Source organism: Melanotaenia boesemani, chromosome 12 (assembly GCF_017639745.1).
Source record: "Melanotaenia boesemani isolate fMelBoe1 chromosome 12, fMelBoe1.pri, whole genome shotgun sequence".
Lineage (NCBI taxonomy): Eukaryota > Metazoa > Chordata > Actinopteri > Atheriniformes > Melanotaeniidae > Melanotaenia > Melanotaenia boesemani.
The window spans coordinates 25,175,613-25,189,992 of NC_055693.1; the positions used below are offsets into that span (position 1 = coordinate 25,175,613).

At 39.2% G+C, this 14,380-nt stretch overlaps 1 protein-coding gene across 1 annotated transcript in view; it reads right to left on the minus strand.

Moving 5' to 3' along the window:
* Nucleotides 1-14,380, minus strand: part of lrp1bb (low density lipoprotein receptor-related protein 1Bb) — a 335,780-nt gene that overhangs the window by 59,180 nt on the left and 262,220 nt on the right. The window contains exons 45-55 of the mRNA XM_042001119.1: nucleotides 13,992-14,117; nucleotides 11,133-11,261; nucleotides 10,874-10,993; nucleotides 9,781-9,894; nucleotides 9,436-9,585; nucleotides 9,091-9,213; nucleotides 5,176-5,295; nucleotides 4,193-4,321; nucleotides 3,682-3,804; nucleotides 2,793-2,933; nucleotides 2,378-2,565 (exon numbers count right to left, since the gene is read on the minus strand). Of these exons, the coding sequence (XP_041857053.1) occupies nucleotides 2,378-2,565; nucleotides 2,793-2,933; nucleotides 3,682-3,804; nucleotides 4,193-4,321; nucleotides 5,176-5,295; nucleotides 9,091-9,213; nucleotides 9,436-9,585; nucleotides 9,781-9,894; nucleotides 10,874-10,993; nucleotides 11,133-11,261; nucleotides 13,992-14,117 (1,463 nt within the window). The remainder of the gene's footprint in view (nucleotides 1-2,377; nucleotides 2,566-2,792; nucleotides 2,934-3,681; nucleotides 3,805-4,192; nucleotides 4,322-5,175; nucleotides 5,296-9,090; nucleotides 9,214-9,435; nucleotides 9,586-9,780; nucleotides 9,895-10,873; nucleotides 10,994-11,132; nucleotides 11,262-13,991; nucleotides 14,118-14,380) is intronic.

Below are 14,380 nucleotides of genomic sequence, written 5' to 3' on the forward strand. Positions count from 1 at the left end.
TCCAAAAGGTTGATGTCTCCATCCACTGCCTGTCCCTATTCTCCTAGTGCACCATCAGTGTCCATCAGCATGGGGTCAATATATCTGCCAGCTTCTGGTTGAAAAATATCTGAAGGTGATCTTGCATCACAGGCTGCCATTAAAATGAAGCCTTAGTTATTAAAACTGCTTCCACTGTTGGCTGGTGCTCTCACCCATACATGTTTCCCATCAATGGCCCCCACACAGTTGGCATAATTCCACCGTTCCCAAAAGTCTTTCCTGATTGTCTCAAACCGCTCTTTCTCTGAGAAAGCTACAAAGCCATCCTTAAGCCCAGTCCAAATAGCATGGCACACTTCTCTGATAATGCAACACACAGCTGCAGAACACAGCATATAGCTTGCTGCCATACATTGCTGGCTAATTCCCAATGCAAGATAGCATAGGGTCACAGCAAGCCGTTCTGCTTCGCTAAAGGGGGCAGCGTGTGAGTTTCTGTGTTAGATGTGAGTGGGAACACGGCAAAGCAAGTCATTGAAAGCCCCAAAGGACATCCGGAAATATTGGAAGTGCCGCTCATCATCAATTTCTCACATTGGTAAGACGAGCAAGAAGAAGTTGCCATCCATGTGCCGCAAAGTATTTAATGGTCGAACAGACAACCGCCACCTGTGTTGGTTCTTTTTATGTCTCCTTCTAAGAGCGTCAATTATTATGATTCCCTCCACCATCGCCATGTTTACCGCTATCTGAAACTGTTTCTTCATGGTTTACTTCTTCTTCCACTTGATAAGTCAGTTCCCCCACTAGTGGGCAGTGCTACTTTCAGAGTTCATTCCCGCTAGGTGCCAGTTTCAAACACCGTTTGGCAGACGTAAAGTACAGGTATGAAGGTGTTCTCAACTTCCCAGCACGCCCTAAAACACTTGGATATCCTTTCTTCAAAAGCTTGCACAATTTCTACAGTTGTTGTCTTTGCCTTCTGCTTTTTTGATTCTTTCCTGGTCCCCTTCTTTTTCTCTGGTTTGTTTCTTTTGCTGGTCTCATGTCCGCTATTCTGCTCAGCACTGCCCCCGTGATTTCTGGTGGTATTGCTCCGTCTTCTGGGTCAAGCAACGGATAGCTAAGCTTCCTGAAAACGGACCAAGTTACGCAGAAGACCAAACTGCGTATCCGTCCATTCACACACACATTCATATAGCACTTCTGTTGGTATAATATGTGCTTTGCTCTGACATACACTTTCAAACCCCATAGACACAACACGGGGTTCAGTGTCTTTCCCAAGGACACTTCAGCATGTAGTCGGGGGAAGCCTGGAATCAAACCACCAGAAAACTGTGGTCCACTGAGTATTTGAGTATTTAACCTGAAATTTGAACTTAAAGCAAGTTGCAATTTGGCAGAAAATTCAGCAAATCCAGGCATTTACCGTATATGACAACCTCAAAGCCACAGTACAGATATACTGTTCCTCAAAATTCAATTGCACTTCACTGACCAAGTTCCCCTTCCCCAAAATAACTCAACACTTCTATTAGCTGCCTTGCACCAACTGCAAATCCCTTTTTTATCCAAAGTTATAACCTTGAGAGCTTTTCTGCTGATCTTCCTGTTCGGGCCACAAATGGATGAGCTAAGGCTCTGCTCCGATGTGCTCTCTGTCCAGATCTGCCCCCGTCGTGACAACGAGGAGCGGTTCGGGCACTCCTCTCGTGCAGTTAACACCATCATATGTAGGAGTGCGAGAGGAAAATCCAGGGATGAAAGCATAAAACTACCACAGTCTGACAGCAGTGATGGCCACTGAAACACTCAGCGGTCGTGGCCTTGACCTGGATTCAACCCTAATAACAAAATGCCACCATTGCCAGAAACAGCATAATAGCATGGTGCAGAGAGGGAGCTCAGACAGTTGTTGGCTAATCATTAAGTCCCCCTCCCCCTACAGCTTTCAAGGTTAAAAAGTGAGAGACAACATGTATATATCCTCCCACCTATCTTTATCTGTTTAATGATGTGCAAAGCCAGGCTTGATTTATTATCGGTCATTAATCATTCATGTCCACACTACTAATGATATGAGCGCAATGTTTCACCTGCTACTTATTCCAGAAATCCTGCTGGTGCTCAGAAGTTCAGGTCAGGAGTCTTTTAATAAAAATCTTACATTATCGTGATATGCTTGGATATTGTAAGTCACACTATCAGTAATAACACAGACAGTTTTATTAGAACTCACATATACAAATTAATCTTTGAGCTTGCTTCTGAAATGAACATGTACTTTTCATCTTTCATAAACTTCACTTTGTTTCACCCTAAGTTGAAATGAATGGATTCTGATGGAGAATCACTTTCAAGCCAAACTGTGATTAGTCCAGTGGTTGCTTACCTTGTACCCAACAGTGAGATCCTGACAATCCTGTGTGCACCCACTGACTCTGCGGTTCAAGCATTCATTCACATTGCAGTTCCTCTCATCTGACCCATCTCCGCAATCATCTTTCCCATCACACAGATTCCCCTCGGAAATGCAGCGGCCATTGGAGCACATGAAGAAGGAGCCGTTGCACAAGCTTCCTGAAAAGAACAAAAAAGATGACTGTCACTGGCACAACGCCCTGTGACTCCCTCAATGTTTTGGAGCTGACAGTGGAGCTTGACACATTAATTCTTTTCAGCAACTCTCTCCTTAGTTGCGACGCCTTTTTGTTTCGCACATTTGATCCCACCAGTTTCCTTGGCAAGTGGTGCTGCTGGTGACACTGATGAAGAGATTCCAGCTGTGAGCCAAACAGCAGTCTTACCTGCAGCAAGGCATTTAAGGTTCAGAGGCAGTTCGTCAGAGTGATCGGGACAGTCAGCGTAGCCATCACACTCCCACTGAGAGCTGAGAAGACAGCGACCGTCCCCACAGCGAAATTCCTCAGATCCACAAGAGCCATAGACTGAAGGAAGAAAAAAAGAGATTGCCACTTTCTCATCAAGTAAAACTTGGACTTGTCAGTGACTTTAGCTTTACATTAAGGTGGAACTTCAACAGACTTTAGTGTCAATTATGTAAAATAGCTGCACAAGCAAGATTTTCACAGCCTCTGTTGACACTATAATGAGGTGCTGTTGTAGTGTAAATAGAACCATTACTGATCAACAATTCAAGCCATCTGGATGTATAATGGTATTCACAGCTGCACTGGCCAATATTTCAAGTATAAATATGCATATTTCATCAGCTAGTCTTCATAAATCAAAGCTGCAATAAAGAAGTGCCTTTGACTGAGACACTGCAAATAGTAAATGCCCGAATAAAACCCCAGTGTAAGCATGTTAACAAGCATCTTAACAAATGTACATATTGTCTATGGACTGATCTATAAACCAGTTTTAATTTGGGGGTCATTTCATCTTCACAAGCTTTGAAATAAAAAGCTGATTTGATAAGTATTTATTTGTATAAAATGATTTATTAAACTAATACTGCCACAAAATGCTTCAATAAGTCAATAATTTTAATATACCCAAACAAAAGGTTGTTTGCTGGGTTCATTGGGTGTTATTATTCCTATATATCATGCATTTTTCAAACTGGGAATTTCTCCCCTATTGCTTTTGAGGCATATTGTAGAGTTCAGCTTGAGCATATTCATGCACCACTGGTGAATATTAAGAGAAAGAGATCAGGATAAATCTACTTGCCACATTCCACCGACTCATCAGATCCATCTCCGCAGTCGTTATCATGGTCACAGACGAATCGCTGGGGGATGCACGCTTTGTTGCGGCAGTGAAACGAGCTGTCATCGCATGTGTTGTTAGGTGCTGATGCACAAAAAGAAAATGGAATCAAGTGCTAATGAATGGATAGACATCTTTTTTCCATGTGATATGCAAAATGTCAAGAACAAAACATTCCACCTCAAGCTGGTACACCGGTCTGTGTTTTCTAATTGTTTTTCCACTGCTAAGTAGGCTTGACTGAAGGCAGAAACAACGTTGATTTGATTACAGCACTTAGTGATGGCTGCTTTTGTGCTAAAGCCTCAAATTATCTAATTATCAGCCACTTTTCACCATATGAATGTTTTTTTTTTTCTTGAGGACTGAAATTTGTTTGTTTTCTTGTACATATTTTACAAATAAAGTTGAGTCATACAAAGAAAATGATGTGGGGGAAAAAAAACATATTTTTAGCTAGAAGACAGTTTACCACAGCCAGCTGCAGCGAGTTCATCGCTCCCATCAGGGCAGTCCCTTTCACCATCACAGAGCCAGCGTTTCGGAACACAGGCGTACGACCCCGGGCAGCTGAACAGCCCCGGAGCACAAGTCACTGTCCCTGGGTGGAAAACAGAAACACATCGTATACTTTCAAAATTCCCTCAACACAGAAAATCAAGTGCACAAAAGAGAAAAGATGAGTTTAGCAACTGAGTCTGTTCTGCTAGATTCCTTTTTGTTGTTATTTCTAGGATGTTGCCTTCTGTTATCAGTAAATGCATCAGACCAACTCAGATAGAAACTATTTGGTTGAGTTAGACATGATATCCCTTTATGTCCTGCAAACAAACTTTAATTTTCATTGTGCAGCAGTTCTTTGTGCAGCTAAAACATAATGACTCTGCTTCTATGAATAATAATTATTTAGTTCAATGCTGTACGTCAGCACTACTTGGCCTTATCTTAGTACTGCCCTTTAAGGCAAAACCAACTAGGAGAAAAATTGGCTGCACAGAAAAACAAAGGTAAATAATAGTAGTTCAATTAGCCAAGTGCGGCTAAAATGTAATTTTTGCTTTTGACAAGAATTTTGCCTTTAGAAACCTGTAGACCATCTCATTAATATTACCTTGACACTCCATTACAGTCAAATTACACAACCAGTGTTCTCAGCAAATGTTCACTTCTCATTGTGGCTGGCTTCGTTTTGTTTTATTGTAAAATTCATTACCCATACATCTCATTTACCCCATTGAAATATCTATGCCTCTAGGGCCTTGGTGATGAAAAATCTATTTGCCTCAGCGCTCGCTCGAATTATCAGAAATGCCTGCGGTCTCATTTGTTGCCTCATTAAGGCTGTCTCATTTTCACTTCTGCTGGAGGAATGCATGAAGCTGTAAGACCTAATATAGCGGATGTGACCTTTTATATTAAAGGCAGATTCCTCGAGACATCTGAAAGGGCACTAACCGCAGATCTGTGCACTCTCGTCAAGACCGTCCTCGCAGTCATTCTCCCCGTCACACAGCCATTGTTTGGCGATGCATTTGTTCTTGGAGCAGGCGAACTGGTTCCACAAGCATGATGAGTCTGCGAAGGGCAGTGGAAGAGGGATCTCAATGCTATAAATCAAACAAAGTGAGGGGGAAACCACAGCTGCACCATAACCTGTAGAAAGGGCAAAGCATTTTTGATGAAAACACAACATTTGGGCTGGAGCTTATTTGGCCCTTGGCTTGCTTGTTTTTTCTCCAATGGTTTATTTTTTAGCAGCAGGCATGAATGGCTGCTACACAAAGCACTGCAAATATGAGTTTTTGTTTTATTTTCTTTTTAATAGAATAAAAAGAATTAGAGGGTGCTGTCAGTTACTGTTCAGGGAATTGAAAAAATAAATAAACTGTATAAAAAGAAATCACCAGATTAGATTCCAAATGCTTCATTTGATTTTAGTTTCTGAAAACACACAAACCTCATACGGAGGACAGGAAATAGCTGAATGTTGGCTAACACTGTTGATTGCTGTGTCAAACTCATTGTGTGAAATGAGGACATACAATATTCATAAGCTGCGTTGAATTTGTGTCACTGAGCCACCTTGTGTCCATGGGGAGTTGCTCTGTGGTCCCATTCCCTCAGATGTCAGGCCGACTAAGTCTGCCAAAGCTTTGATAAGATGTTGAGAGAAGGAAGGGGGATGTGTGCTCCAGGTCAGACCACAGTATGGGAAATTATGGATCTGAGTAGGGTGGGAGGGGTGACCATTGAGAGAGGGGGCCCCCCACACTGTGTTGCTTCCTTTCCTGTCAGACTTTGTTCATCACTACTAGGGTGTAAGATAAGGACCATGAGATGGTTAAATCTGGATTATCCAGACTTTCTGTGCATGATACCACATTTGCACTTCAAATATGATTGAATGCTTCAAGTATGCAACAAAATAGCAGGTCTGCTGCACACTAAATGTATCAAAGCAAGTCTTTCATGTCTCATTTTCACAGCAGAAGGTGCCCTGTGCATTGTGACGTGATAAGTGACTATTTCTTCTAATCAGATGTGGAATTTGGAATTTCTGAAATGCAATGACATTTTCCTCAAACCACATTTCTTTTGCAGTCAGGTTATCAGTGACTGGAGCTTTTTATATGGTAATTAACCAAGAGGAATGGGGGCATTGTCTATTTGTCCTGGAAAAGCTATTCAGAACTTCTCAAAGATTTATGGCATAATTCACATTGGTCCTGATTTAAGTACCTATGGAAGCACAGAATGTTACCGGCTAAACTGACATTTTAAAGATAAAGGAATGTAAAATTTGTTCATGTCTTTTGTTTCTCTCTAACAACATGCATGGGCAAATGACAAAGTAAATCAGATAACTAAAAAAAGAATCACAGATGAAAAGTGGATTGCACTGAGCTGCTTTCTTCCATTGTTTGTAGCTAAATGTAGACTTGCTAATTATACAGGAAGAGGAAACTACAGTCGAAATAGCAGGATACAGTGTAACGGTTTTGTAGTCCTATTCTCCTTTCTTTTTAAATGATAACTGATCCAGGCAAAAGTACATTAAATGAAGATATTAGGATGTTGATATTAAGGCATAGGGCAGCATGTTAACATGCTAAAATTTACTTATACACATTTAACCACAAAGGGTAGATCCTCTTGGAGCCAGTACCAAGCAGCTGTTAGTGGTTTTGCACTTTGAGGCACTTCCTGAGTAGCTTTACATCCAGCAGCAGGTGCTTCATCAGGTGAAATATATATGTGTTGAATGTTTGTCTGCGGTGTTACTCATTTTCCTTTGGAGAAGGCAGTAGCACACAAACAGCAGCACAACACATCACTGCTTCATGACTTCTAACATTTTAACTATGCTAAAAACAAACAGTCAAAGGGGAAAAAGAACACAATAAACTGACTAATCAAATACAGGTAGCGAGTGTTTTTACACTGTGTGCATGACTAATTCATCAGATCCAATTACCATGTATGCACATGATGCTGATAAAGTTTAACAGCAATGTTGAGCACCTACATAAGAGCACCCAGCCTGTTTTGTTTTGATGCCAAAAGCACTGAACATATGAACGGGTATGTGCACACGCTGTTGGTTTTGAGGTTAAATTACCTTAATCAATACCATGACTTAATTATGGTCCTCCTGTTTAATTGGAGAGATCTTAACTTTGTCATAGCAGGTTCTGCATGTATTAGCATTCATTAAAGCATAAGTAAGAATGCTTTGCCTCGGGTAAAGGAAGTGGAGGAGTGGCATTGTAATGTGTAATCCGCTCATATGTCATCCCTTTCCAGCTGAACCCACATTTCCATACTCAGTATAACCTCCCCGGTGACTGATGGCTCATTAATTACTTGTTGCAGTGGAAGTTGCGTATATTATAATTCAAAGAGATAATTGGAAAAACATGTGTCCTCAACAGACTCACTCTAAATTCAGGGTCAGAATTAGACTTTTAAACAAGCATCAAAAACCACTTGAGAAATTTCAAATACACAATAAGGGGAAGCAAAGCAAACTTAAAAGAATTTGCGTGATGCAAAAATGAACAGTTATTTTTATTTTTGGTATTTTTTTCCTCAGCTTAAATTTTCAAATCTCATTTCCACAAAAGCTGGGAATTGTTATATGACATGCAATTAAAACTTAATTTGCTCAAAATAACTAAAACCTCTGTGTAAAAGACTCACAGAGGAATAATTTTCAGTGTTTTCAGTGACCAAAGTCATTGCCTATACAAAACATTAGCACAATCAGACAAAGTTGGAAAAGAAGCAAAGAAAACCTAAGTAATTTTAAATTTAAAAAAAAGTGATCTGAAAAAGTCTGCAAACAGCAAATTAACTGGAAGTAGGTGAGGGTGCCAAGATTGGACATAAAATAATAATCCACTTAGAGATTCATTTAAAGCAAGCTGGGTCCAGGCTCACCACTTTATACTAAAGCCAATCAGAAAATCATTAATTGTGGTTAAATTAAATCTCAATTCAACCATAAATCAACCACCATTATCATGACAGACTTTAACAGAAATTAACCATTAACAGCATTAACAGATACATAGACCTGAAAATATCTTGGAAAACCATTTTATATCATTTCCTTCTTCTGCATTCAGATATTTAACCTTAAACTGTGTTACACAAGATTCAAACTGTGTACCCATTCTGAAAATCTAAGGGTTGTCATATGCAGAGAGTGCAAAACTCAGCATATCAAATGGTATAAAGGTGGATCAATGTTCATGGATGACCTATGTAACGTGAGAATATTGTTGATGTAGAGGAATTTATTGGGATTTTGGAGAAACATACTCTACCATCAAGGTGACATTTAGACTAGGAGATCAGTAGTTATTTCAATAAGACAGAACCAGGTCCATGCTGCATGACTTACAACAGTGTGACTTGGCGGACACAGTGTGTGTGATTGACTGGCCTGTCACTAGTAAATATCCATCTCCTAATGAAAATATATGGAGCATCATAGAGATGAGAAACACACAACAAATATGATGGACTGCAGAGTAGCTAAAATCTTATATTCAGCAAGAATGGGCACATACACTTTTGGTACAACAAAACAAAAGAAAAAAAATGTCCTCAGTTTAGTCGCTCTTCAAAACCTTTTCACAATTTTCTGGAAATGTGGGTTTGTTTAACACTCAAGTGATTTTATGAAATAATGAAGTTTTGAGTTAGTGCTTACTAATCACCCTGTACAATGTATCATTTAACTTCAACAGAAACCAAAAGAGATCCATTAATTTGGCTGAAGTAAGAGGTGATATTAAAGGTCAGTTTTGTAATTACCCAGGATTAACTGGCATCATCCATGAGAAGTAAAATATGTTATCTTACCACACTGGAATTCATCTGCTCCGTCTTCACAGTCTTTTTGGCCATCACACAGCCAAACACTAGAAATACAGTTCCCACTTGGACAGGCAAAATGGCCCTCCTCACACTTTTGGCCATAGGAAACTGGGACATACAACAAAACCAAGTCAGTCCTCTTGGCATTAGCAGTGATTGAGGTCATTATCTTCTCCTAAGCTCTGTATGAATCTCTTGTTCCACTGCCATAATCATCACTGAAAATTAGATCTGTCTTAAGTCTTTTCTAATTGAAGCTGGCTTTTTTAATCTGCCTCTGAATACACAAGCAAGATGCAAGTCTTTGTGTGTGCTTGAGTCGCTGCTCACCCTGGCAGTTGGTCTCATCAGCATAGTCTCCGCAATCATTTGCACCATCACAGATCCATGACGGGTGGATGCACAGTGAAGTGGAGTTGCAGCTGATAAAATCTTTTTCTTTCACCCCCAGCTTGTAAAAGTGAGAGCATTCAGTGTGGCCTGAACAGAAAATACACCACCACAATAACTGCATTTTCACAATGCTACTAGTGGTGGAGGTAACTAAGAAAGATGCAGTATTCAGTTTGATCCAAGCTTTGATCAAGTGAACGGATATAGTTGATCTGCTGAGGATGCAGCTGTAAGTGCATTTTTATTTTGGTTGCAATGCAAAACAAAGGCAGAAGGACTTACTGCAGTTCTTTTCATCCGAGGCATCGGTACAGTCGATGACCTGGTTGCACCAAGCTGAGCTAGGTACACAGCTCCCGTCCTTGCAAGAGGATTCTGATAAGCCACATGTGACATCTGTTGGAAACAATTAGCATTTCAAAAAGGTTTACTTAAACAGAAAGAGGACAGTTACAGGTAAAGCTAGCAAAATTAATCATAGCTTCTTTCAAGGAGGACTAAAAATTAGCTCTTGGTTGCAGCTGCCACCACATAAACATGCCCCCTTTTAGTGCTATACAATGGCAAATTACAATTAATATGCAAAAGGTGTGTCTTGGCTCAGTTGTTGAAAACTATGGGGTGCAGTCATTAAGCTATATGCATTTTGTTATCAGTATGCAAATTATTAATGCTATCATCAAGTGATCTAATGGTAATAGAATATTTTACTGTTTCTTTCCCTTTAAACACACACATACACACACACACAGGAAAAAAAAAAAAAAAACTTAAGGAGCTGATAATGGCACACCATACTGAGATAAACTCCTTCTTGAAAACTCAGACTGCTGGGTTAGAAAAGTCCTCATTAATTACCAACCTACTGCTGTCTCCTTGTGGGTTCAGTCAGCCTGGTCAGAATACACACACACGCCCACCCACACACACATACACTCACACAAACACACACACACACATATATATATATATAATTTGCCATGGGATTCAATAGGGAAGTGACCCCAAACTTTTGAACGGTAGTGTATATATATATATATATATATTTGTCTCCCTCCCTTACCAACACCAATAACAGCATGGAATTAACCAAAACTGAAAAATCACATCACAAATCAAAGATTAAATCCCCCTAGTGATATTTAAATAACACCAAATGCTGTATAGGCCCCTAAAAGCAGTTTCCAGGGGTAGTGGTTGGGCGTCTCTTTTAATTTGAGCTCTCCTTATGATCTTGGGGCTCATTAGATAGAGAAGGCTTAACGCAGCATGTGGCCCTGTGTGCTGTATTAACAGACGATACGTGTTAACGTGAGTGGATTGCGCCCTCAGAAGCAGGACCGATAGAACAGGAGATCAAACGGCTGCAACTCACTGCTACAGAGAGCTTCATCAGAGTTATCCCCACAGTCATCGATTCCGTCACAGAAGCGACTATTGGCCAAACATCGCTGGTTGTAGCAGGCTCTGAAACCCCTCCGACAGATCCTGTTGTCTGAACAGATTGTGCTGTATGAGTATGTCAGAAATGATTAAAATAACTTTCAAATACCAGTATTCTTTAGGAGCTGTTAGCCTCAAGTTAAACCAACATTCTTCTCTCTGTTTACATAGATCTGTTAAGTTTGCCTTACCACAGTACTGCATCTTCTCATCTGATTTATCTTTGCAGTGGGCTATTCCATCACAGGTCAGCTGGTAGTTTATGCACTCTCCGTTTCCACACTCAAATTCAGTGTAGATGTTGCACGAGGAGTTCTCTGCTGCAGAAGGAGAAAGGGGGGCTGATGACTGTCAAAACATACTTTATTCATAGTAGTGAACTAAGACACTTCATTTCTACATATATAACACTTTACATCCATCAAATCAGCTTCAGATTTAAAATATGTAAATGTCAAAGGCATTCAGTAAGATGAACTTAGAAATTCCTGTTTGGGCAAATTGTACTCTGATCTACAAAAGAAATGCCAAAAAGGACTTTTTTTTCAAAATTCACTCAAGTATACCTACAGTTTTATCAATGGAAATCTACCAGTTATCCTATCTGATTGCAACATGCAGCTTCACAAGTTAGAAAGTTACAAAACTTCTTACTGCTTTAGTAATGAGTCAAATCTGGTTGTTAAAAAGCCTGCGATCCTCTGCCATGACACCAAAGCTGCCATCCAGCTCTGAGTTGCTTGCCATGTTCAGTCTGGCCAAACTTTCCTCATTTGAACACCTCCTCCCACCATATGGTCTGTTAGCAACACTGTGTTTCAAATTCAACCAGTGATGTCAAATTGGACAGCAAAGCACAGCTGCAACTTTTTATACTTTAGACTGGTATATGTGGCAGGAAATCTTATTTCAGCATTTTCTTCTTCCTTTGTCTGCATAAATTCAAAGTCAAACTAAAGCTTTGTTTGTTTATATTCATCTACTGACTTTGACTAGTGAATTAAATTTAACTGCTTTGTCAAAGATACAGAACCAACAGCTGGTCATGTTTGTTTGTGTGTGTTACTCACAAAGTCATCAACTCAAAGATGTCACAGGATTTTTTTTTCTTTCTTTGTAAACATCACAGAAAAAAAAGATAAAGAGAAGCCAGCTGGTTATGCACTGGGTATAGAAAAGCAGCCTGACACACACACACACACGCGCGCACGCACACACACACACACACACACACACATATATATATATATATATATATACATATATATATATATACACATATACATTCACCCCCCTCAGAGTTAATAATCCTAAAATGGATTTTTTAAACATTTAAACATGTGGCATTTACTGACCATTGGACATCTGAGGTCAGTTACCAGTAAATATTTGTAAGCATTGGTTCTTTCTGTTGATACAATGCAGTAAAAACGGGCAAATTTCATGTATAGTTGTGAATAGTGATTAATAGTGATTAATTCATTTGAAAACTGTAATTAATCTGAATAAATTTTTTAATCATTTGACAACCCTAATATATATTATATATAAACACTGTTATTGAGAGCATAAAGTTAGATTTCTAAATTCACTATTGACTCAAAAGCTCTGAAAAACCCTTCTCTAGCACTTTGTATGGAGGTCTGAAATAATTAACTAATTTCTGTTTCACACTTAAAGTTTAGCCTCCTCATCGTTATCGCTATCCAGTTCATATCATGCATTTATTGCACCTAAATGTGATGTTTAAAGTCTTTTGCTGTTTGTTTTTGCTTGGCCAATAACAACAAATCGTCATTAGTTGTTAAAAATAAATAGATAAACAAAAGCTAATAAAGATCGACCATTATTTAGTTTACTGTTTTTTAGTCTGAGTGTGAAATCTTTCAAATTATCTTTTTTTTTTTTTTTTTTGTCATAAGTTTGAACTGAAATCCAAATCATCATTCCACAAAACTGTCAGTAGAAGCAGAATCAATACCAGCTGTTCGTGGCCAAACTACAGATGGGGAAATGCAAGTATTTGAGAACCAAGTCAAGCATTTTTTTTTATCAGTTTGATGGATCAGAGTTTGGTTTGCTTTAATGTGATACTGGCACATTGTTTAATAGATTTACTCTTTTTTAAATAAAATAACTACAGATATATAGACAGTTTTTAGTGTTTAGCCTTAGCTTACATGAACATTGTGATTCAAAATAGAGACATTTGTTGACTATATTATTATTATTATTATTATTATTATTATTATTATTATTATTATTATTATTATCATTATTATTATTATTATTATTATTATTATTATTATTATTATTATTGTTATTATTATGTTATAAAGTATGTAGGCCAGCAAATAAAACTATGGATATGCTAGTTATATTACTTGGCCTATATACGAGTCAGCGGGAGCAAGCGGGTTTGGACGCAAATTGTGCGAGAGCAGGACTGAAAAAATAGTCCCGCACAGGGCTCCCACTACTCCCAGGCCAATGATCTTCTACAAGTTAGACATGCATGGAAAACCTCTGGAGACCTCAGCTCAAACCACCTCAGCTGACTCCTTTCGATATGGAGAAGCAATCACTCCAAGCTCCCTCAAGATGTGTGAGCTCCTCACCTGATCGCTCAGGTTGAGGCTGGCCAGCTTCAGAAGGAAGCTCATGTATATCCAAATCTTGTGACCGTAGGTGAGGGTAGATGGAGTAAATCGAGTGCTTTGCCTTTCAACTCAACTCTCTCTTTACCACATACCGCTGACCTTTTCCGCATTGAGAACCATGGCCTTGGACTAAGATGTAAGTTTGATTTATTGCTATGAAAAGATCTAAAAAAAATGATGGTATAGAACACAGTATTTATGGTATATATCACAGAGATTTCAGGAACACCTCAAGAAATCATGTCAACTTGTAAAAATAAGAGCATGAAATGTCTCTTTTGAAGTAACTTCTCTGTAAGGGATACTGAGAATCAATGTCATTCTGTGAATCGTTAAAAGGTTAGCTAGCCATGGCCTCGGCCTGATTAAATCTGAAGCTTCTTAACTTACAGACACATCTGTTGTCATCTAACAGCACACGTTCTCCACGGCAAGAGCAGTTGACCCTCCCATGCGGGGTCAAGAGGCAGAGGTCACCGCAGCCTCCGTTCATGTGTCGACAGGGGGACAGCTCACCTTCAACAACAAAAAGCATTAGTTAGACATTCGGAAGTGGGGACAGGAACAATTTGAAAGGAAGCACAGAGTCTTTTAGGTATGTATGAGTCTTTCAATATTTTCCTGAAGTTATCTTCTGAAGAGAAAAAAAAAAGTGACTCATTATTCAGCTTGACAGGCTTAGCCTCAGCCGTTTTCATCTATTAGAGAAGTTATATGCCTGAATGATATTCAAAATGAATTTCATCCCCTTTATCGTATGTAGTAAAAATAGCTTAGAT